This window comes from Chlamydotis macqueenii, chromosome 3, assembly GCF_036417535.1.
Source record: "Chlamydotis macqueenii isolate bChlMac1 chromosome 3, bChlMac1.mat, whole genome shotgun sequence".
Taxonomy (NCBI): domain Eukaryota; kingdom Metazoa; phylum Chordata; class Aves; order Otidiformes; family Otididae; genus Chlamydotis; species Chlamydotis macqueenii.
The window spans coordinates 62,791,469-62,814,429 of record NC_141558.1 but is presented as its reverse complement, the minus strand read 5'-3'; the positions used below and the strand labels follow the sequence as shown (position 1 = coordinate 62,814,429).

The following is a 22,961-nucleotide window of genomic DNA, read 5'->3' as shown; positions in this document are numbered from 1 at the left end:
AACAAGATAAATTAGCTTCAGTTACAACCCTTTCATTATATAGTCCTTAGTATTCATCTTGCTCGCATTCTTTTTAAGTTTATTTCCACACCCGTGAAGGTTAAATAAACTTTACTATCACAGTCATCAAAAATACCCTAACACAGGAATTACTACTTGATGAAAAATACTAAATATTGCATGACTTGTAATAAAATGGTGGAAGTTGGCAATGTTGCTATTTTCTTCATTTAATGACAACATGAAATAGTTTTAATCACCTGCTTTTGATACAGCATCTGTAAGTTCAAACACTTTATATAATGCTGATATATATTATACTTTTAAGCTGAGTGGGATATAATATCTGAAATGAATTCTCTGTTGCAAGGTCAATAAAGTTCTCCGAAATCATAACATCAAGCCACATTGGATGTTTGCATTGGATAGCATAATCAGAAAAGCTGTGCAGACTGCTATTACTATTCTGGTTCCAGGTGAGTCATGTTATACTCAGCAAATATTTATTAGCTAATCTCTTTAAATGTCCTTTAGAGCTGTGATTATGATGCTTCGCTTAAGATTTTGAAACCAGCAGTGGCCTTCTTCCTGTTCCTTGTTTTGCAACTCAAAAACTAATCAGTGTATTGTCCAAGTTATTTCGGAAAGCACCTTTTCAAGATGCGTCATCTGAACAATTCTGCAACACAGTGAGCTGTAGTAGGCTGAGGTGCTCTGAGGCCTGATTTTTTCGAGGTGCACAATGCTGCCTCTTGAAATCCAAAGGACAGACCACATGCCAGTTTTGGAAGGTGTTTTACAAAGTGCAGATTAATGATAAGCATTTTCAAGCACTCAGAAGTCTCTCTGGCTCCTGGTCAGATGATGTCTAAAGAAAAAAAAAAAGAGGGGAAAAAAAAAACCCACACACACAAAAAACAAACAAGCAAACTGCAGTGCCTGCAGTTTGAATATTGTATTTTGGATGCACAGTTTAGCTGAGGGAAGGAGTCTGTGTAGAAGAAACTGTAGCCCATTGTGTTATTAGTCTACCTATTTCCAGAGTTAGTTTCTCTGCTGCTTCTTAACCTCTAAGCTTGTGATTCTACCATTCTCTGCAGTGAAATTAATGATGAAATTTTCAAATATATCATTTAGTGCTTTAAGTCTGAAGTCAAAATACTTATGTTCCTGTTTTCTGCAGTGGGTTATGTCTTAAATTATCAACAAGGGGATCTAAAAATTCCAACAAAAGTTACAGCTCTTCCTGTTCTCCTTGGTATTTTCCATGTCCCCGGCACAACCAGGAAGGCATAAATAGGGTTTCTGTGTTACTTTCAAGTCATAAGGAAAACCTGTCTTTTGATTGGAATGCCAAACACCTTTAATAGGCATGTACTTTACTGTTGTATAACAGGAGTACTGTAGAATTCCTCCTTAATAGACTCTTCTTCCCCATACAGTTCAGTATCGGCATTAATTGCACATGGTCAAACTTAAACAAGCCTCTGTGCCCTACTAGCTTTTAGGCACCGATCATCTGCATCTTCCCTACTTTCCTTACCCTACTTCTGGTTCCTTCCCCTTCCCTTTGATATTTTTTTTCTCTTTTTTTTTCTTTTTTTTTTTCCTATGAATGATATGAGGATTTATCTGTGTCCTTAACACTTCTGAAAGTTATGAGACATTCTAGGAGTGGTAAGAGGCAGATGTTGTATAGTTATGCTTCCTGGTGGTGACAATGGCAAAATGAATTTCTGCTCTTATTGGTGTGATGCAGAAGTTCAAAGCAAATTCAGACATGTTTGCCTAGCAATATTTGGGTAACTGCTATATAATAAATCTGCTTTCTTTAGCTTAGAGGAAGCACAACTCTGTTGATCTTAGTATGCTCAGCCTTGAAAAAGGTATGTAGTATAGAAATGAAGAGGTGAAATCTATCAAGGAACGGATATCCCTATTTTAAAGAAGAGAAATGTACTTGCTCATTCTTCAGCAGAAAGGACAAAACCCAAGTGTGATTCATAAATAAAGTATGTTTTGGTGAGGAGGCTAAAGGGAGTGCTCAGCAGTAAGAAACCACAATTGAAGGAAGGAAGGAAGACAGATTTATATTAAATAGTTAGAATTAACAAACAGATGTTGTTGCAATAATAGGTTGTGTAGGAGTGTAAAATCTTGTGTACTTATCTTGCATACCTGGTAAGCTCTGATAAGTAAACAGGGAATAACAGAAACCAGAGTACTTGTATAGCTTTGCATCTGCCATTTTGTGGTGGTACCTCATGACAAAATAGGCAGTGGTTTTTTTTCTTGTAAGTAGAAGGGAAGTGTGCTACTTTTAATTGTTAGGAAAGGGGTCTGTCTGTTTTTTTCCACTCTATATTTTTGGATACGATTTTTTTTGTAAACATGGTATTCTTACAATAAATATGCCAGAATAGCAACAACAGAAATAGTTGGATATAAGAGAAATAACAGTTGTTTGTTTAATAAAACATTTCAAATCAGACACATAAGAAATTACAAACCAGTGAGAATGGAATAAAGCAAAAGAAAGTACTTCTGCTGCATATGGTACTTCAGCACAATTTCACATGAAATGCTAGCCAAATCTGAAATCCTAATCATCCAGATTTTTGGTTTAGAGGTTTTGAACATTTGTTAGGCATGAAGTAAGATGTTGTTACAATCTGAGTGGTCTTAAATTGCTACAAAACATGATCTGTACTCTTGCTGCAGAAATTTCAGATCTAGTTTAACCAAAGCTGTAGGATGATCTCTAAATAGCCACTTAGGTCTGCTTTTGTTTTCATGTTTAGCATCTTTAATGTTTTTTTTTTTTTTCTTTTGCTTGTATTTTAATGTTACTAATAGAATTGAGGCCACATTTTAGTCTTGCATCTGAAAGTGATACAGCAGATCAAGATGATATAGAAGCTGAAGAAGATCAAGATGAACAGCCTCAGAATCAAACTATCCAACAGCCTTGCATTGTCATGGAAGATGCAGTAGCTACCTCAGGTGTAAGCACACTCAGCTCTACCGTGTCCCATGACTCCCAGGCTGCTCACAGATCACTGAGTGTCCAGCTGGGCAGGCTAAAATTAGAGACAAACAGGTATGTCTGGACATCAGGAGACGCTAGCCTACTTGTGACAGGACGTATTGTTTTGCTTTTAAAATATATATGCTAGAATACTTGTGACAGTATCAAAATTCCGTAGTACTATAAATTGTTCACTTAAATGATAGTCATTGTTTAGCTGCGGCTGGTCCCTTCCATTAGTCTTATTCATTTCAGAACAAAAGTGATGCGAGTTAAGGTCAGTCTTGATTTCAAGTGCCCTTTCAAGGGAGGTCTGAAAAAATTGAGCTTGCTGCCAAGCTTCTGCTTTTTCTCTCCTTCATATGCTGTGTATGGCTGATGAATAGTGTTATGTTTTGTTTCCATTAAGGCAGAACTTGCTGTTCTTTTCTATCGTTATTCTTGGGGAATGAACTCAGGCTAGTCAACAGCCACACATGAACTCCACAAGGAAACTGCTCCAGACTTGTTTTGTGCACAGAATTCACTGCAGCACAATCTGTGCTTACCAGCAAGCATTACCATTTTATTAAATAAATTTCGTTCATCAGAGAAAGATGGGACAGATAGGTGTGCTCTTTAAAAGAAGTACTAAGCCAGAAATTTGGATATTGGTTTTTTTCAGAAATAATACATTAGTACTTTAAACCTGAGAAGTCATTCTTTTGGGTTTTTTATTTGTTTAAGAAATGTCAGAGACAAATCTCTATCTCCATTATTTTATCAAAATAATTTTCTATATTTTCTTTTCATTAGAAGTCTGATTAAAGTAGGTATTTTAAAGTTGCAAGTATCTGATTTATGACATAGGATTTCTAACTGATCTCAGTAAATTTTAAATATCACCTTGCTAGAAAGACATTTCTTCAATAAGAGAGTCATTACGCTGCTAGAACATTCTTTGTACTTACTGTTCCAATTTAAATTGCACTTTACTTTTTAAATGTGTCCAGTAATTTTGCCATAGAGTAATTCATTAGACTGTACTGTTTTTAATAAAGTATTGTTATTTTTGAGTTCTTATGTCAACAGTTCATTTTTTTTGCTTGTGATAGCCACTGACAAATATTTTGGTTTCTTTATTGATACACTTAAATAAACAAAAACATCAATAATTTAGATTGACTCCCTTTACTTCCCTAGTTTATGACAGGAAGTAGCATCAGAAGTGATCAATTTGTAGAGGTACTGTTTTCCAGCACTTAGCTTTTGTAAATTTCTCAAAACAAAGCCTCTGTCAGATAATCCCATCCTGTCATTTATGCAGAAATTTTGAGGTAAATAATATGGACAGTTGTTTAAGTATTAATTGAAGCTTTATTGTCATAAGTAGCAAGCAGTTATCAAGAGAAAATAGTTGATTATTTTATTAGCCCGAAGGCCTTCTCAACCAGAATAGATAGAGGAGGAATAAATTAACTGAAAGGTGACTGCATGCCTGTCTGGACAGAATATCAGTCTGCACTGAGATTAACCAAGCTGTGGGTTTGTGTAGAGGCACAGAGAGCTCTGTTGACATGCAGGGTGGACTTGTTAAGAATTGTTAGCTCAGGTCTGGAAGCACTCAAATGCAACCATGCTGCTGGTCGGCCTGCATACAAGCTGAAAGTAGAGCTAGACGTTTTTAAAAAGCAATCATATGAGATGCTGTTTACTTCTGTGCAAAGACAGGTAAGATGCTTTTGTGACACATTCTCTAGCTGAATTCCGGAATGTCCCTATCTTTCAGTGTCCAGAAAAAAAAGTTGTCATGCTCAACTGGTATAAATAAATAAAACTGGGAAAAAACAAAACAAAACAAAACACTGCAGGGAAACAAAATCATACTAAAATGGAACAGTTTTTGCATAGTTCTTCGGCTGACAAAGGCTTCAAGGAAGGGATGAAGGTTCTGCAATTCTTTCAAGGCAGAACTTCATAAGATTCAGAAGTCAGTGATAGGTTTATGAGTGTGTTCTCTGTATCCAACTTCTCTGACCAAGTTCCTGAATAAATATTGTTCACAAGTCCTCGTTTTTACTAAAATACTTTTCTAAAATAACAAATTGCAGCGGTTTCACGTACTCATTTTTCCATTGTATTCTGATTATTTTCCTTTGATCAGTTTGAAAGGTGATGACCACTGAATCTTTCTGGGTTTCTCTCTGGGTTTGTGTTTTGAAGGAAGTAAAACATTATTTCCAATTTGTTTCTGCTTAATGTTGTCAGAAGTAATTGCTTAGGAGAGAACACAAGGTATTTGCCTCCTCTTTTCTCACTCTTCATATAGCATAGGAGGGTAGGCACAAAGTGCCTAGTATGTGAGGAAGGGACAGTCCTTGTGTGGATGAGAACGCATTTTCCCCGTTTAAGAAATGCAACCATAAGTCTTTACCAGATTTTCATCAGAGCTCCACCCTTGCCACACCTTTGAAAATATCTGCTGGAGAGATGTGAACTGGCATTTTTCCTTACAAAGGATTATGTCACAAAGTTTAGCCTTTGGTTTATGAAGCACTTTGATATTTGTTCTTCTCAGTTACACAGTTTTGTTTAAAACAGAATGCTGGCTGTAGGAATTTCACTGAAATTTTGTACCATACCACCTGTTTAGTGGGTGGATGTGTATATGGAGGCTGGTGTGTTTGGGGCTGTTTTTCTTAAAGAGCTGTAGCTTTAGGAACCAGTGGATGTTTATGTCTTGATATAGGACATAATAAATCTGTAATGAGAAGCTGTTCCTATGAAAGCTGAAGAAATCTGTCCTTGCCTCTGTCAAGAAGGTTTTCAATTGAAGTGTAGTAAGATCTCTGCTTTCCTGAAAACTTGGAACTACTTAAGGAAATATGTGCTTCCTTCCCATTACTTCACAGGTTATTGGAGGAGTTGGTTCAAAAGGAGAGAGAATTTCAAGTCCTCTTACATCAAGCTATAGAAGAAAAAGATCAAGAGATCAGAAACTTACGGCTTAGGTCACATCCAATAGGTGAGTGAGAAGAGTTTCCAGAGAAAAGTTTCATACTGGCTACAGATGAAGACAGTGGCAGCTAAACTTCTGTTCTTTTTATTGAGCAAATCCCAGCAAAGATGCTTTCTTATGCTGCTTCTGGTAGGGTTTGCTTTGAAGTAAGAATGTACGTTGTGGAAACAAATTACTGAATTTGTTAGTCACACTGCAAGGAATGGTATGATGTAAATGTTTTTTATTGTGATTATATGGAGGAGTACAAGGCTCATATCCTACAGAATAAACATTCTTTATAAATAGGATAATCTAGTATGTTTAGATACGTGTTCTTTGCATTACAGACTGTTCCAATTGTTACACTGAAAGTTTAAGAGGATTTAATTGATGAGATGTAAATTACAACTTAAAGCTTACTGAGGGAAGCTGAGTTTGATATGTATCTGCCCTGAAGAAGGCGGAAGCGCTAATGCAGTTTGATGTTTTGGTGTATTATGCCTCAAAGAAGTGTTGCTTTCCAAAAGCAGCTGATCCTCAGTCTAAGGCATTGCCTACGCACCAATTGTATGAGTTACACTGAACAGTTCAGCTAAATTAATGCAACAACCTGAGTGTAGAAACAGTAACAGTGAAACTGATGTGCCTTGTGCTAGGAAAGTCATTTCCCAAAGAGGACAGAAAATGTATCGGTATCAATGTTGACACTACTTTAACGGTACTCCTCACTGTTTTAACTGTAGAGTAATTGGTGTATAACTGTCTATAAATTGTAATTGTTTGCGTGCTCTGGCAATTGACATTTATTTAAGGGGATACTGGTATTCTAAGCTTGTAGGAAAGGCTCACTGAAGAAAGCGCTTCAGCAGTCAAAAATGACAAGAGGTTGCTTTGGCAACACAAAACCTTTTCTCAAAAATGCTTGTTCTAGATATTCCTGGATTGTCTGTCTGTCATCGTCATTCCACTGGCACAGAGACCGAAGACCCTGATCTCATAAACTGGCTGACCGTTCAAGGAGCTGATGAGGCCACAATAAATAAGGTAGCAATGGTTCTGTTCCCTGTCTTGACACCGTTGCAGTACTGTTGTGTGACTCAATGGAAGAAGATACCAAACCTTTTCAATTACTTTAGCACATTTCGAGAGATGAATTTGTTTTCAGAGGATAGGAAAAAGCGATTAATAGGAAGACCTTCATAAAGATACAGTATTGCTAATAATTCCTAGATCTGATTAGGAATAAGGGAATAAAATGTCCTGGTAAATTGACAATATTGCTTTGCTTCATAATTTTTCAGTGTCTTCACATATTGCAGCAGTTTCTGCTGACTATACCCTGAATAAAGGTGCATATACACCCTTAGCTAACTGTGTTGAAGTGAAATCTCCTGAAGTAGCTTGGTCTGCTCTGCAGCAAATTAAATAATTTTAGAGGTGTTGAGCATCTCAATTTCAGCTGACTTGGGAAAAGCTGCATGTAGTTATCACTCCTACAGATCAGATCAAAGGTTACTCAAAATTCAAGTACATCAAATTTAGATGCTATTTTTGAAAAGGTAGGTCTTAACTTGTTTTTAATTTCCTCATGGGTGAAATGTGGTATTAATTATGCTCTAATCTGTGTTCAGTGAAGTCTGTCACTCTAACGTATCAATGATGGCAATACAAATGCCAGCTGACAAAAGTTTTGAGTAGCTGTAAAAGCATTACACCTTTCAAGTTGTGCTTGGTATGCCAATGTAGAATATACAGTATAAAAATGAAGTTCCACTGTATTTCTAGAAACTGTGTGGATTAATCTGTTACATGTACCACATTTTGGCCCCATTTTAGGTTTCTTCTAGACTTAAACCTTATTTTTAAGGGCAGATGGTATATAAAAGTTAAAAAGTTAGATTATATTTCTGACAAAATGTTCATTTAAACTTCTTTTTGTAGTTCCTGGCTGAAGACTACACATTAATGGATGTTCTCTGCTATGTTACACGAGATGATCTGAAATGTTTGAGACTGAGGTAATGCTTCAGTTAAATGAACTGTGCTGAGCAGGCATGTATTTTATTACAAGAGAAAATAATGAATACTAAGCCTCTGTTTATTGGATTGTGCCGTGTTAATTTAAATTAAGTAACATTTTCCAGTATGTCTTTGTCTACTGATGCATTCCTGATAAACAGCTGATACTGTTTAAATTTTAAAATAAGCTTTTTTATTAAAGGAAAGCAAAAGTAAATTTTTGAAGTAAAGCTTTTAGGTTACCCCTGGAGACGTTGGATAGCCCATTAGAACCTTGCTTTTATTTTAAAAGGTAGAAATTGTAAAACTTTCTGTAGTTTATTATCATCATCAAACATTCTGTGTGTGCCCAGTCAGTTTAAAAATAAATAACTAACTATAAATAATTTAAAAGTATGGCAGGTGTTAAGATTTTTTCATAATCGACACTTTCATAATGTTAGAAGTCTGCCGTGGGTTATGCAGGTTCTTCAGACCAGAAGTCTGAATTCCAGAAAGCAGGTGTCTGAAAAGTGGGAAGATTGCCCTGTACCATAATCAGAAAAGGACTCTGCTCTCTATTTGAATATTGCATGTTGAATTTCACCTTTGATCAGCCTTCCCACTGAATTTCACTGGTCAAAAACAGAGCAAGAAAATCAGAAGGCACCTAAATTGGAATGCTTTCAAGTTGGAGAGTATCTTTGTACCTGAGCATCTTTATGATTTTTCTTTACAGAGGAGGAATGCTATGCACGCTCTGGAAGGCCATCACTGACTTCCGAGAGAAGCACGCCTGACACTGAAATTTTTCTTCGCTTCTCTGCAGAAAGGGAGATCTCCTTTCAGCATAAAGCAGGTGTGCTGTCAGAAGGACTGTTGCACTTTAATCCAGTATTTGTTTACCAATGTTAAAAACACTGCAGCTTCCTGACTGCTTTTACTCCTGTAATCCATAAGGAATCGGTAAATGACCTGCAACATTATTTTACTTTAAGTGTTTTTACATGCAAGTTTTTCAAAAAATAAAAAAAAAGCCAACAACGCAACCCATTAAACTCACCAAATATTGTAGTTAAAGTAACCAGATGTTAATTTCATTTAAAACCGTTCTAAGATTTCATGTGACTGTACATCACTGGAACAAAACCAAAATGTGACAACAACTTCTCAAGTTTATTTTTTCTTTGTAATATGTCTCAATAATCTGTAGTAGAACTTCATAATTTCAATCACAATTAGATATTTTTCTTTTAGTGTGCAAGACCTGAAGGTAATTGTTTTTACATACTGCTCTACACAGTCTAATATTGTTTATTTTTGGTAATTTAAGTTCTATGGTGCATTTGTTTGAGTTGTTTATGTACTACTGAACTGTACCAGTTGCATACACCTGAACCACAGTAATGTTAGCTTGTTCTAAAGCTATCTCTGACATACACAGTTAAAAATAAAAAGAACCTAAGACTTACTTTTTCCTATATTTTTGGACTTTTAAAATAATAAAGGTGTAGAATTGGAAAGTATTGGAATAAAAAAGAGGAAAAAATCATACTGAGTATCAAGGGAACCTTTCTGACACATGTTAAAGTTACTGTGATTGGAGTTTGATAATCATAGCATTGCGTATTTTCTTGGTTTTCCTGTTCAGTCTAATTCCCGTGGTGACAAGCCAGGGCCAAACAAAATTCTTCTCTGGGTACACTACTTGACTTGAGAAATGAATGTCCTGCCTCCGTGCACTGAGTAGTCATTGTGGCCTGTTGTTTTCTTCTGTTTTTGTTTATGTAGTATCTCTTTTCTCACATACAGTGAAAAAAGATGGTGGATATTCCCAGTCCATCCACTCTCATTGTCACTCCAGCATTCTAGCACGGGGCATCACCAGATTCTTATAAGGCAGCTGCAAAAAAATTCCATTGTGAGTAAGACTTGCCTGGACAGAAGCTGCTTCTTTCTTCATAAGTCTTGGTAATCGGTGAACAGCTTATGCCCTGAATTTTTCAGGTCTATCAAGTATTTTCAAAGAAAATTACATATTTTTTTTCTAAACATAAACATGTTCTCCTAACCTGTGTAGTAATTTTTGCTGACTGAAACCCAACAAAATTATGTATTAAAGAATGGTAAACAAGAGTAAATGAAATAATTTTAGTTAATTTTTTTTTTTACTCAGAAGATGGTTCCACTGATGTTTGAGCACAGACAGATTCAACTCCTTCCAAAAATGTAACTACATTTCAAGAGAAACATAGCTGATGTTTAACAGTTTCTACAGCAGAAAACAGTATAATTTCAAGGTAGTTCTAAGCACTGGAAAGACCAGTGGTGGAGGTTGACTTGCAAAACCCAATGCAATGAAAAAAACTCTATGTGTGGAAAAGTGACCCTAGGACAATGAACTTCCCTAATTTCATTTTTGTGTGAAACATGATGCTGTATCAGTCCATGATTACAGTTTGAAAACCTCTGATTTCCTCCAGCATGAATAGATCAGAGTGTAACTACAGTGCTTTATGCGTGTGTTGATACTGTGAAGGCATGCAGCCTGTTCTCTATGAGTCTATGACTCAGGGTGCTCAGTAATGCCAGCTATGTCTAAGAGAAGAGGGTGTGATCAAGGAATCATTTTAATGTCTCTACAAGACCTAGCCTAGCACTAACTAGGAATTAATTCCTATAGTTCACTGCTGGCCTCACCAGACTCAAGGTGAGGGTCTGCAGAGCTGCTCAGCTGTCAGTTCTGTATTCTCCACTGTAAGACTGTATCAAGTCTGGTGTGTGCCTAGGGTGGGCCATGTGCACTTATGCTACTTGAGAGAGCAAGAACTCCTCTGAATGTGGTTCCCTGAACAGCGGAGCTTACCTATATACCAGATCTGTGCACAAAAGCTTGTGTAATATCTCCACTTCAGGCTACTGCATGTAGGTTGTACCAGACTTTTAATATCTTTGAACAGAACCTGAAGAAACATTTTGGGACAGACTGCATCAGGCAGGTTAGCTTGGGACTCCTCAGCCTGGTTCCCTAAGTATGCTGGTGGATGCTTAAATGGATCACAACTGAGGGACATGAGATCATGTTGTAAGGACATGTTATGTTTTAGTGCAGGATTTTGCCAACAGCAACCTTTTGACTACAGGACATACCACTCCCTTTGAGCTTGGATAGCCTCTTAGTCCTTGACTAGTGTTATTGTAATCTAGGACTCAGAGACCTTTCCACCTCTGTTAAGAGAGCCAGGCAGATCACAGAAGTGAAAACTTGACCAAGGCAGTGCTGGTTTTTTAGTGTCTTGCACCTTTCAGTGTAGAGCCCAGCCTCTTCTTGTAGCACACACGCTCTCCTGCCCACAAACCACAGGGCACATTTATCACCCAAGCCCTAGCTCCTTCTGCTTTAGACCACAAACGTCTCCTGGTGCAAGAAGACATTCATCCTTCTTTCCCGTAGAAGACCTCATGCCCTGAACTTAGTTGTTTGCGGAAGGAGGATGTTCTGCACGGTGGTGGAAGTTTGCTTTGTCCAGTGTGCCAGACTGGGGCAGCTGCACCTCCATCCGCTTGCCTAGATGCACATCACAACTGCGTACCACAAGTTCCCTGGTTCATTCACCCTTCTTCAACCGTAGCTGTGACGACTGGTACTACCTAAATGCAGATGCAAAATGAAACAATTTTTTAATCCAGACCTAGAACACTTTTACGAGAAACACTCTTATAACCCTGGAAAACGGCTTAGGGCAAATTTAGGCGAACTCTTAGGAAAGGTAACAAGACCATGACCTTTACAGAAAGGACTTACACACTGCCAGCTCTTCACAGAGCCATTTTTTGGAAGCCAGGTGTTGTAGGCAGGTTTGGGTACGTACCTGGCTGTTTAACAGCCCCTGCCGTAATAACGAGGCTACAGCAGTACAGTTCTTTGCCAAAGGATGTGGCGCATCGCCTGCGCTTGTGAGGTGGCCACCACTCCTCCCACCTGCTGTCGAGTCACCGGGGGGAAACTGATACTCGTTCCAAAATCCTGCTGTTTCTCTCCGCGCCGGTACCTAATGAGTTGTGGCAAGGCGGCGGGAACCCTTCTGGGGGGAAAAAAACAAAAAAGAACAAAAAAGAAAAAAAGACCTGGGCAAACAGCGGTGTACCGACTAGAGCAGTGCCGCCGGGGCAGCCGGCTGTGCGGGCAGGCTGGTGGCCGCCCGCACCCCAACAACAGCCGCTGAGGGTGGCGGGGTCCCGGCCCCCTGGGGGGTGGCCGGTACCCGCCCTCACCTGCTGCCGGGCAGCTCCCGCCGCTGCCGCCGCCGGCGGGGGGAGACGTGGCGCTCTCACCTGCCCGGGGCCGCGGATCCGCGGGGCGGAGCAGCCGCGTTCGGCTCGGAGGAGACATGGCGGAGGCCGCGGGCAGGAGCGGCGGGTGCGGGCGCCCCGCAGGTGAGGCGGCGCCGGCGGTTGGGGGTCAGAAGCGGGGAGGGGAGCGTGTGCGGCTCGCCTCGGGGGCTGCGAGCGGCCCTACGCACCCGTCCGACTGCGGGCGGCCGTGAGGAGAGGGAGCGCAGCGGGGCCCGGCGGCGGCCTCCTCTCGCAACAGGTGCGGGGCCGCCCCGCGGCTGCCCGTGCCCGCCGTGCGCTGGGTCGTGAGGGGCTCGTCCTCCCTTCGCCCACCCCGAACCGGAGCCCGCCGGAGGGACGGCCCCACGCAGGGGCGCTGCGGCCCGGCCCGGCTGGCGGCCAGAGCCGTGCGGTGCCGGTGGGGGCGGTGCGTCCGGCCCGGCCCCCGCCGAAAAGCCGAGCCCCCCCCGGGACCCTACCCAGCCCCCCATCCCGGCCTTGGCCGGCAGGGAAGGGGCATGAGGGGGGTACGGGTGCCGGGCTGCGGTGGTGGACAGTGGGTTTTGAAGGGGGCTTGAGGTAGCGGCGAGTTCCCGTAGTGAGGGTGAATACCCACACATCCAGCTTACGGGAGGGGCCCCCCCCCGGCGACGGAGAAGGGGTATCTCGGTGGGGTTGGGGTATCTGGTACCGAGGTCGGGGGCCTGCGCCCCGCAGCAGGAGGCGGTCTAGGGGGGAGCCGGGGGTTCAGTTGCGCCTTAAAAGCGTGGGAGCGACGGGCTTCAGCAAGCCCGTACTTCCTGTGAGGACAGCGGGGAAGTGTCTGCATCCCCTCTGATGAGGGATGCAGGCTGCAAGAGCACTTTTAAAACCCTTTTATTTTGTCCTAAGGGCGAGGAGGGTGCAGGGAGGAGATTTTGGCTTACGCAAGCGGATCGAGCGCCGTACCGCTGTTGTCGGCGCAGATGCTGTTTGCTTTTGCGGGCAGTGGAGGGGTCGCCTCTGGCACGTTCACTGGGAGCGCTGCTTGCTGGACTGTGAAGTTCTCTTCTATTTTTCCTTTTTTTTTTTTCTTTACCCCTCCTTCCACGGTACAATTCCACTCACCCTTTGCCAGTCCTTCGTTTCTCTAACATACGTCCCGAGTTTATCTCTGAATCACAGAGCGAGGGTTTTTGGTTTTTTTTTTTGTCAAAACAACATACGAATAGGCCATACGGCTGCTGGTCAATTAGCTGTGTTTCTGCAGCATAATATTTTTAATACATATTTTCTATAACATAGGCATGCAGTCACAAGCAGCAGCAGCTATGAGCAGGCCCATCTAAATGCTGTCTTTAATAGCGTTAGAAGTATAGTGCTTTTGTTCAGAAGTCCTCTTAGCGAATCACTCCCAGCCATGGCTCTGAAGTTCAGCTTCAGAAAGGATGTGCATGTTACCCTATGTGTTACCCTATGTGTTTCAGAGTTTGTGACCACATTAACTTCACTTTCCACAGGAAGAACTGGATGTCAGTGTATTTTAAAGCCATATTTAACAAACTCTTCTCAAGTTCTCTACTTTACCTTGTTAATGTGAATTTTGAATTTTTTTTTTTGTAAACTGTGTTATCAATATTTTAAATCACTTACCAAACTGGAGATGAGCCGCAAGATGATGTGTATTTTACATATGTATAGTTTTAAAAGGACTTGACAAATATTTACTCTGAGTTTGCTTTGTAGTTTCATGTTACTGTGTTGAATTTTATTCATTAGGACATATTTGTAGACAGGAGGTGGATCTACTGGCATGAATTGTGGAATACTTTGAGTTTAAAATGGTTTGTGCTGTCAAAGTTCATTCAGAGCTTCTTCATGTGTGAAATGCCAGAGTTAAACAACTTCTGTGAAGCTGTTTGTTGTCTGTTGAGGTTCTTTTAGGTCTCCATGTTATCACAGGGGCTGCTTTCCAGGCGTTCACAAACAGGAACACCCTGGTAGCATGTCAGGGAGCTGCTCCGTGACTGTTTGGTCTGTCCATGAGCGGGCAGACGTGTGTGCCTAGGGAGGGCCGTGCGAATGGCTTCGGCCGCGGTCTGCTTCGCAAGCGGAACGCCTGTATCTGGATCCGGCTCCTCTGGAAGGTCAACCTCCCATCCTGGTTTGATGAAATTGCCTACTGGTTGACTTATTACTCCTGTTTAAAAAACAAAACAAACCAGCTATGTGTGTTAAACAAACAAATAGCTGTGTGTGTTTGGTATGTATTTTTTCCCCTCCTGTGGCTAGACAGACAAACTTTCAGAGCTAATCCTGGGGAAAGCTTTAACAGCACCACGAGGACTTTGCAGAGAGATGTTATGAGTGGATCCCCTTATTGTCGGGCAGGTGGTCTGCTGCACTTAACTAGCTTTCTTCAGGTAAATGGCTTAATTACCAGGGTGAGGGTTTCTTTTTTTACCCTGCCATTCATAAATACATAGCTGGCGAAATGAGTACAGTGCTAACGGGATACACTAACTTACACCAGTTAGAATTTTTAAAATCATAGTTACTTGAGGAACTTACAGTGCTAACAAGCTTTTCAGTGATTCCCGGGATGAGAGGAGCCCTCTTGTGGGGAATGCCGAACAGAGAAATTGCTAAGGCACCTCGTTTCATGGCTGCCCACCCACAAACACAGGCATGCCTCTGCCTGTGAGACATCCCCACGTACGCTCTGGGCCACCTTGGCCAAATCTGGGCACAGGTAACAGTTTGCTCAGGTGCTAGCAGATCAGAGAGAGCAATGTGCTTGGGTTGTTGCAAAAAGACTTTAATGATTTTTGCATACTTTCCTAGTTAGTGTCCTCTTCTAAGTGAGTTTAATGCTATCCTGTTATTTTTGCAGCAAAGCGAGTCTGCAGTTGAGATGATATCAGTGCCAGGTAGCTTGTTAAAGCCAGACACTGAGGTGTTCTCCCTGTAAGAGCTGGTGAGAGCTTTCTTCTATCACTTGTTTCTGCTTGTATTTTCTCTATCTGAGAATAAATCAAGTTTTAGCTTATTGTGTTATCTTTTTTTTTTTTTTTTTTTTTTTTTTTCTTAAGAGACTGCTGCATTACAGAGGAAAACACAAAGGTACAGGAGGAAAACAGTAGGTGGGAGCTTCAAGTGCTGCCCGGTTCCCCATGGCTCCTTCCCGGGTGTTTGTATGGAGTGGATTTCACAAGCAGGGTTTCTCTCTGCTGGGCACAGAGGGGCCCGGTTGCTCCCGAGGGATGCTGCTGCTGGGAGTGGGTGTCCCTCGGCTCCCGTTCCTCACTGACACCTTGACTATCCGAGAGCGAGGCAGCATGAAGGGAATGGCAATGTGAAGAAACACATCGTATTCCCCTGATAGTGTATGCTTACAAATGCTAGAAGTGTGGAAAGGGTGTATGTTGTTAAGGTACCCTAATTTCCATCCATAATTATTTAAACCTTACCCCTATTGTGAATATTTCCTGTATTTTAGTATATAAATTAAGTTGAGGATTTGTAATTCTTTGGTTGCCACCCCACTTTGATTAAAACCTATTCAAACTTCGAAATTCTGTACCTGATCTTACAATTACTTAATTGGTCCTGCATTAATAATTTCCTGAGTCAGTACTCTGTATGCATAGAGATTGTGATTTATCAGTAGCTTGCAGAATGAAAATGATACAACTAAATTATTTATTGAAATGTGGATGAGAGTGTTAAAATCCTTATAGAAGCCATCCCTCAGCTTCAGAAAGTTGCTGAAGCACTGTCTCTTGGTAGCTTTCATTAGTCGAGTTACGTTTGTGCAAGGACTCCACACTGTGGAAAAGTTTGAACAAGCCTTTTGTATGCATATTCTGCAACGTGAGTCAGGCTGTTTTTCCCCACCCACTTACTCCCAGCACTGCTAGTCTAAAAAAAAAAAAAAAAAGGAGGTAGGGAGAGGAAACAAACCTCAAACAACAAATACAAAACCAACACCAACAACAACAACAAAAAAAAACCAACACAAAAATAGAAACCAAAAAAAAAACCACACCACCCCAAAAACAAACAGTGGCACAAAAAACCTCCAGAGTTCATGAAAACTCAGGCCTGTGAAATGATGCTGGAGCAGCTGGATTATGTGCTACTTCCCTTACAGGAAGAGAGCTTCTACCAAGCTAAAGTAGTGTGCATTGTCATTTTACTTGGGCTTTGTTTTGAAAGGTATGTGCTATTTGTATGTGCTATTTCAAAGTGTAAAAATCATAAATTTACAGTAATCTGCGATGGCTACCGTTCTATTTGTATGATGGCTGATTTATTACTATCATAGATAAACAAGTTTAATACTTTATAGCTAAAATATATACTAATAGCTAAAATTATACTTTATAGCTAAAAATTATTTGTGATATTAAAGGTAATTAAATAAGATCAGTGGAATAATTATGTAAATACTGTATAATCTTGCAACAGCATATTTTCTTTTCCACTTGAAAAAATGTTTGTAAGTCTAGACCCATGGTACAAGCCACAGCGTGCTGCCAATGTTGTGGTAACTCTTTGCACACCCACCTTTCCTCCAGGAACAAGATCCCCTGTATGTGATTTCTGTTAAACAAATGCAGTGGCCTGCTAGGAACTGTGGCAGAACAGACTATGTGCGTATTGTATGTGTTTAAGGTGAAAAAGACTATGAGAAGATGGTGCATTTATTAAACTGGTCCAGATTTAATTCTGCAACTGTTCCTGAGTATTGATTCTGGAGTCATGCCATATTTGCTTTAATTAAAATCAACCTTTGTTCTCATTAAAATAAGTAGAAAGTATATTTATACCCTTTGTGGCTTTGGAGAAAAATATTGAAAATATGTATCCTAGGAGATCAGTCTGAGTTCAAGGAAAACGACCCTAAGTTGTCTGTTAAGATGACATATGGGGGGTAGGCTGCCTCACAATTCTAATGGATGGAGTTAGCAACCTTGACTCCTGTTGACTTTGACATTCTTCGGAGATGTAAGTGATGGCGTGATTTATGCTCCGGATAGCCACTGTGAGACTAGATTATGGAGGGGAGAAATAAAACAGTGATGTCTTCCAGATATTTCTCATGTCTGTGTCTGATACTCTAATGTGTTCTCCCTTAAAGTTAATGGAATCCAAAAGTCCAGGTTTCTTGGTCACCTTCTAAGAAACATGCTGGGAAATAAGATGTCAGGAAAGCATGGGCAATTAACATAGCATGAAGCAGTTCACTGGATTCCATCCATCGGATACTGTCAGTAATACTACAGTGGAGAAAATTTTACTTTGGTCTTGGCATATTGCCTTTTCTTTCAAGTATGTTCACGTTTGTATGAAAAAGCTCAGTGCCTTTCCTTTGATGTTCACATTTCTACCAAAAAGCTTAGTACGTGCCTAAGTGACCTTAATTTTGAGTGCTTTACGAGTGCTTAGCTCTCTTGATATGTAAACAAACTAGGTGTTTGAAAAATAAGCTCTTTTTACAGACAATGGCAACACTGCCCAGGCTGTTAGTTAGTAGGATAATTGGCATTAATTACTTCTGTCCTACTGAATTGCTGTCTCCTATTGCCTTCTGAGGTCTCTATTCCTTGCTGCCTTATTTAACTGAGCATTGGTTGAAGTTAAATATGTCTACTGTAGGGCCTGATTCATTATAATTCAGTTATATGCATATAAAAAGTGTTTTCTAAGAAGGATCTAACGTGGTTTTATTCATCATGATATGCATTGTGCAATTTTTATAATTAGTCATGCTGTGCAAATCCATTTAAAAGATGTAACAAGACTTTTTAATGAACATCTTGTATTTGATTGTTTTATTGGTGTGTATATGTTCAAAGTGTTTGAGGATGATGAGACTCTTGCCTCCGTGTTCGCCTGTCTTTTGCTCAGAGTGAGTTTGAGTCAGAACAGGGCAGGGCTCCCAGCCACCCGCTCCTTGATTTTTCTATGCATGGGAACGCACACAGGTTTGGTTTTAATTGACAGAAAATGGGAAAATTATTAACGCTTAACCTTCTGTCTAGTCGCTTCTGAGGAGCTCTTAACATCCCTTAGTTCCATGTGCAGCACTGCGGACGTCAGAGGGACAGCTGAAATTGGGAAGAGGTCACCTCCAAGAGAAGCCTTCCATTCCGGAGCATGGGTATGGAGGCACGTTTCTTGGTGGAGCTGCCTCCTGCTCCAGGGTCTCACAGCCAGTGCTGCTGCTGGCTCAGCTGCCTGCCTGTCATTCACCAGGACTGTGGTGGGTAGGGATGAAGTGGGGACTGGAGGAGCAAGTCTCCCACGGCACGTTGAGAGGATTGCTGTGGCTGCTCTTAGCACCTACAGTTCTGCGGCTGGAGAATGTCATCTCACTGTTTTGATCACAGCAGTTTCTAGAATGTGCACAGGCTTTGCAAGACATATGATGGGACCCATAAGAAGATGGCTAAGCTAAAGGAGCTAAAATAGTCAGGATACTTGATAGAAAAATAAAGATCTGGTGTCTACTTTTAATTTCCAGACTTAGCTTATGTAAAATTCATTGTCTCTTGAGCAGATACGGATAATAATTCTGAATTAAATTTATTGGAAAGGAAGATACTGATACTCCCCTCATGTTTGCTCAGGAAGGCTGAACGGTTCTGCTCTTTCTTGAGTCAAAGCACCTAATTCAATGGATGAATGAAGAATAAGTTCATGAAACTGCTGTAATTTTATGGCCTTGACTTTTAGAAGTGAGTTGACTCATTGCTTATTTAAAACTATTCAGAGTGCATCTATACTCTTGACAGCAGCATTCTCATTAGTCAAAAAGATGAAGGTTTCCCTTCTTATTCTCTAGCACTTTATATTCAATCTTACTGATTAATGTAAGGGGACATTTTCCTTCCAAGAAGGTAGAAAGAAGAAATCAATTATTATATCCTATGTTTATATACTAAATACTGAAGTTGGTTAAAAGAAAATAATGTACTGCTCTAAAAATAATCTGCCAGTCCTTAGTTATCTTCTATATAGAAGTGAGGCCTTAGAGATATCTTATGAGAGAGACTTTAGAAACCTCTGTAAAGATGAGATTATTCTCTGTCCTTTTTTGACAATAAGAGGTAGAAGGAGGAGAGAATACAAAAGCAGCAGTAGAAAAAAATCAGGTGTGCGTGGTGCTTGAGGCAGTGATTGGCTTAATGGAAGCAAGTGGTTTTTTCTGATATAATGGCTATTTCTAACTTACCTTTTTCTTTCCTTTTTTTTTTTTTTTTTAATTAAAAAAAAAAAAAAAACCAAAAAACAAACCCCCAACTTGGAGGAGGGGGAAATCCCGTCTGTCTTTTTAAGGCTATTTTGCTCTGTCCTAGATTTACATGGCATTGAAAAGAAGGCTTCCAGTCCTTTGATGCTGAGTAAATAGCTGTTTTCTCACGGAAGGAAAAGGAAAAGGCTCTGCTTTCTTGGTTCTTTTGGCCTGATTTTAAAACCTTGTAAAGTAGAAAGTAAATGCAGAGAAATGAGTCTTCTGAAGGAAATTAGGGAGAGATTGTGTTTGGATTTTAGTGTCCATATATTCCAACATTGTCCTGTGAAGAGTACAGAGTTGGACTTGATCGTTATGAATTCCTTCCAGCTATGATTCTATGATCTATCAGTGTCTATATTATGTACTTTAAAATGAGTTCTTAAAAAAAGCTTTTGACATAGATTATTAATGTTGAAAATGTCCATACATACAAAACATGATTGTGTGTTTTGATGGGTAGGTAGATTGGAATCTTTCGGTGTACATTTTTTGCAGAACAGGATGGAGCTTTTAACTGTACCTTGATCTTCCTGATCTTTCTTCCCAAAAAAACATTTGGAACCCAATTCCCAGTGGAACCTTATTGTTTCATGCTGGGAAAACATGTCTATAAATGCAAAATGCCATATCCTTTCTTGATGCTGCTATGTAAGATAGACACTACCTTGTTGTTAACCTCTCAGTACTGAGAAAACCAGAAATAATTTGATGAAGTATTGGCAATCTGGAAAGGAGCGTATGTTAAAACAATAAATTGACTTGAGCTAATTCTTGGTATAGAACAGACTGAAGTTGAGGGGAAGCTTTCCTTTTATGTTAAAAGGTTTTGAATTGGCATCCAAGAACAGAAATAGAACAGCGTTGATTTTGCTCTACAAATAGTGTCCCAGACCTGTCTCAACTTGGTGGTGTTTTTTTTGGTTGTTGGTGGGTTTTTTTGATACTCTACAAGGAAATAGTCTTCGGCTGTTAACAGTTTTAGATAAAACTGAAGAACAAGGTAAGAAAAGGATTGTGGATAAAGCTCTAAAAGCACTAAAGTACATGTGTGGCTTCTCTGTTCAGCTTGTGGTTTTCACAGTCCAAACTTTTATTCGTTTTATTCAGGAGTTGAATAGTTGCTGAGTAGCTCTTATAAAAGTAATGTCATACAAAGTATTTTAAAAGAGAAAAGTACTTTATAACAATAAGAGTTCTTTCAGAAGAATTATTCTAAAGGTTTTTTTTCCATTTTATAACTGGAGAAACTGAGGCTAAAGGTTAGAACTTAAATCAGGCTTCAGAAGGCTTAAGTGTCAGAAAGAAGAGCAATAGTGAGCAGGCTGGCCTGGCTTTTGAAACTGGCGTGATGCGTCTGTGCCATCAACTTTTTTTTTTTTTTTTTTTTTTTTAAATCCCTCTGGCTGGCAGTGGGGAGGAAGGGGAGCTTGAAAGCCGGAGGTTAACTACGGGTCTACTCAATGGATGGTCATGTCTAGTTTCACAGTAATGGTAGACAATACTTTTTTGTGTGTGTGTTAAGATTGAGAGCTTATTAGACCTGGAAGTGTTGGAGTTGTTTGTTTGTATTTTTTTCTTTTTTGGTTTTCTGGGGGGGAGCGGATGGGGAGCAGGTTCCCCCATCAAACCCTGACTTCTTGGTTGCTTGTTCTTTGGGTATGGTGTTCTTTTAAACCAGTATTTAAACTGCTCTTATCCTAAATAAGTAACAGGAGAAAGACGTTAAATTCCTATAAAATGTAGCCTGATGAACATACAACGGGTATCTTATGGAGTGGGAGGAAAAAATCTGCATATTGTGATTCAGGAGTGTCTTATGAGTGCTTCTGTTTGCAGAGCTTTTCATAGGCAATTTGTCTATAAATTTCTTTTGCCCCTTTTGCAATAGAATATGATCCTGCGTTCAGTTGGCTTGATTTTCTGTAATGTAACGTGACAAGCCTGATGATAGCTTGCAGTTAGTGTTACATCAAGTGTTTTTTTTCCTTGAAAACATACACAGTCCTAGTAATCACAGCCTACCAATTCTTGTGAAAGATACAAATTGTCTTGTCTTCACAAGGTTTTTCCTTTCTGTTATCTAACTAGCATTGAATACTGCCTTTTGTCTTCCCTCTCCCCTAGGAAGAGCAAAAAGGTTCCCTTCAGTCGGTTCAGCCTGGCAGTGTGCTTCACAAGGCAGTGGCTGTAGCACATGAACTTATCCTGTGCGACTCATTATACTCTAAATCACAGTAATGAGCTTCATGTAGTGTTTGGATAGTTTACAGGGACTGAAACAACCGTGTGAATGAAAGAAGATAGCAAATCTAGATTTCAGCCATTGAAAATTATCAGGTTACCCACAGTAGGCTGCACATAGGTATCACGGTGACAGTTCTGGTGACTGGCTTCAACTTGCTTTTCATTTCATAGTGGAGAGATCAAGCTTTAATACCTGATGTTAAAGCAGAAACATCAATTAGCACATTGTTATAAATATTTACATTTCCCAGATCACAATATAATTATCCTAATAGTTTTTGTTCAAACTGCTATTTAAGACCGTTACCTATCAGATAATGTATTGTGCAGGTAATTACGCCTGTAGAATCCAATGAGTGAAAGTGGGTGTGTTTCAGTGTAGTGGTTTAACTGATAACGAGTTTGAAGGTGTTGTAAAAAGGAATAAAAAACCAGAAAAAATATCCAGTGCCCTCAATATACACAGTTGCCCCCATTCCATTTCTTGAGAGAATCTCACCCCATCAGTAAGAGCTCAACGGTGGTTGTATTGGTACGCAGTACGACTAATGGTTACGGGGGGGGGGATCACTAATAGGGGCTGTGTAAACAAATGGTTACATTGTTTTTTCTAAAAAGAATTTAACAGCCTTGCTACTGAAATTATCCAGTGCTTTGTTTCCTCAAGGGAATGTTGCTTTTATCCCAGTTTTCATATCGAAGCTGCCCCATAACTGAAACAAAGGTGAAATAAGCAAACCTTTCCTGCTAGGGATACCTCAGGAATTTCTTTCTGCCCTAAACCAATGGATGGAGGGAGAAGATTTGTCAGTACAGTCTGATTTTATGCAGCATTGGTACCTTTTTCTGCGTGTTTAATAGTGTTATTAGGAAGGTTGTTTTTTTTTTTTTTTACAAAAACCCAAGTGTCTAAAGTTATGTGGTATCTTCTATTTTAACAGGTGTCTTTTATTTGTAATACATTGCGGGTGGCTAAGGTGCCATTTTACTAGGCATAGTTGTGTGCTGGCATAGTTTTTAACCACAGGGACCTTGAAATAAAATCATGCCGCATAAGGTGAATGTGCTGTTGATCCTTTTCCTCTGTCAGAATT

At 40.0% G+C, this 22,961-nt stretch overlaps 2 protein-coding genes across 2 annotated transcripts in view; both read left to right on the top strand.

Moving 5' to 3' along the window:
* The window catches only part of MAP3K5 (mitogen-activated protein kinase kinase kinase 5), a 106,344-nt gene extending 96,786 nt beyond the window's left edge, over positions 1 to 9,558 (top strand). Inside the window, exons 25-30 of the mRNA XM_086744904.1 lie at positions 371 to 476; positions 2,857 to 3,100; positions 5,920 to 6,032; positions 6,940 to 7,052; positions 7,950 to 8,026; positions 8,746 to 9,558. Coding sequence (XP_086601030.1) covers positions 371 to 476; positions 2,857 to 3,100; positions 5,920 to 6,032; positions 6,940 to 7,052; positions 7,950 to 8,026; positions 8,746 to 8,806 — 714 coding nt within the window. The 3' untranslated portion in view covers positions 8,807 to 9,558. The remainder of the gene's footprint in view (positions 1 to 370; positions 477 to 2,856; positions 3,101 to 5,919; positions 6,033 to 6,939; positions 7,053 to 7,949; positions 8,027 to 8,745) is intronic.
* A 2,766-nt stretch (positions 9,559 to 12,324) lies between these two features.
* Positions 12,325 to 22,961, top strand: part of MAP7 (microtubule associated protein 7) — a 114,520-nt gene continuing 103,883 nt past the window's right edge. The window contains exon 1 of the mRNA XM_086743734.1: positions 12,325 to 12,443. Within this exon, the coding sequence (XP_086599860.1) occupies positions 12,398 to 12,443 (46 nt within the window). The 5' untranslated portion in view covers positions 12,325 to 12,397. The remainder of the gene's footprint in view (positions 12,444 to 22,961) is intronic.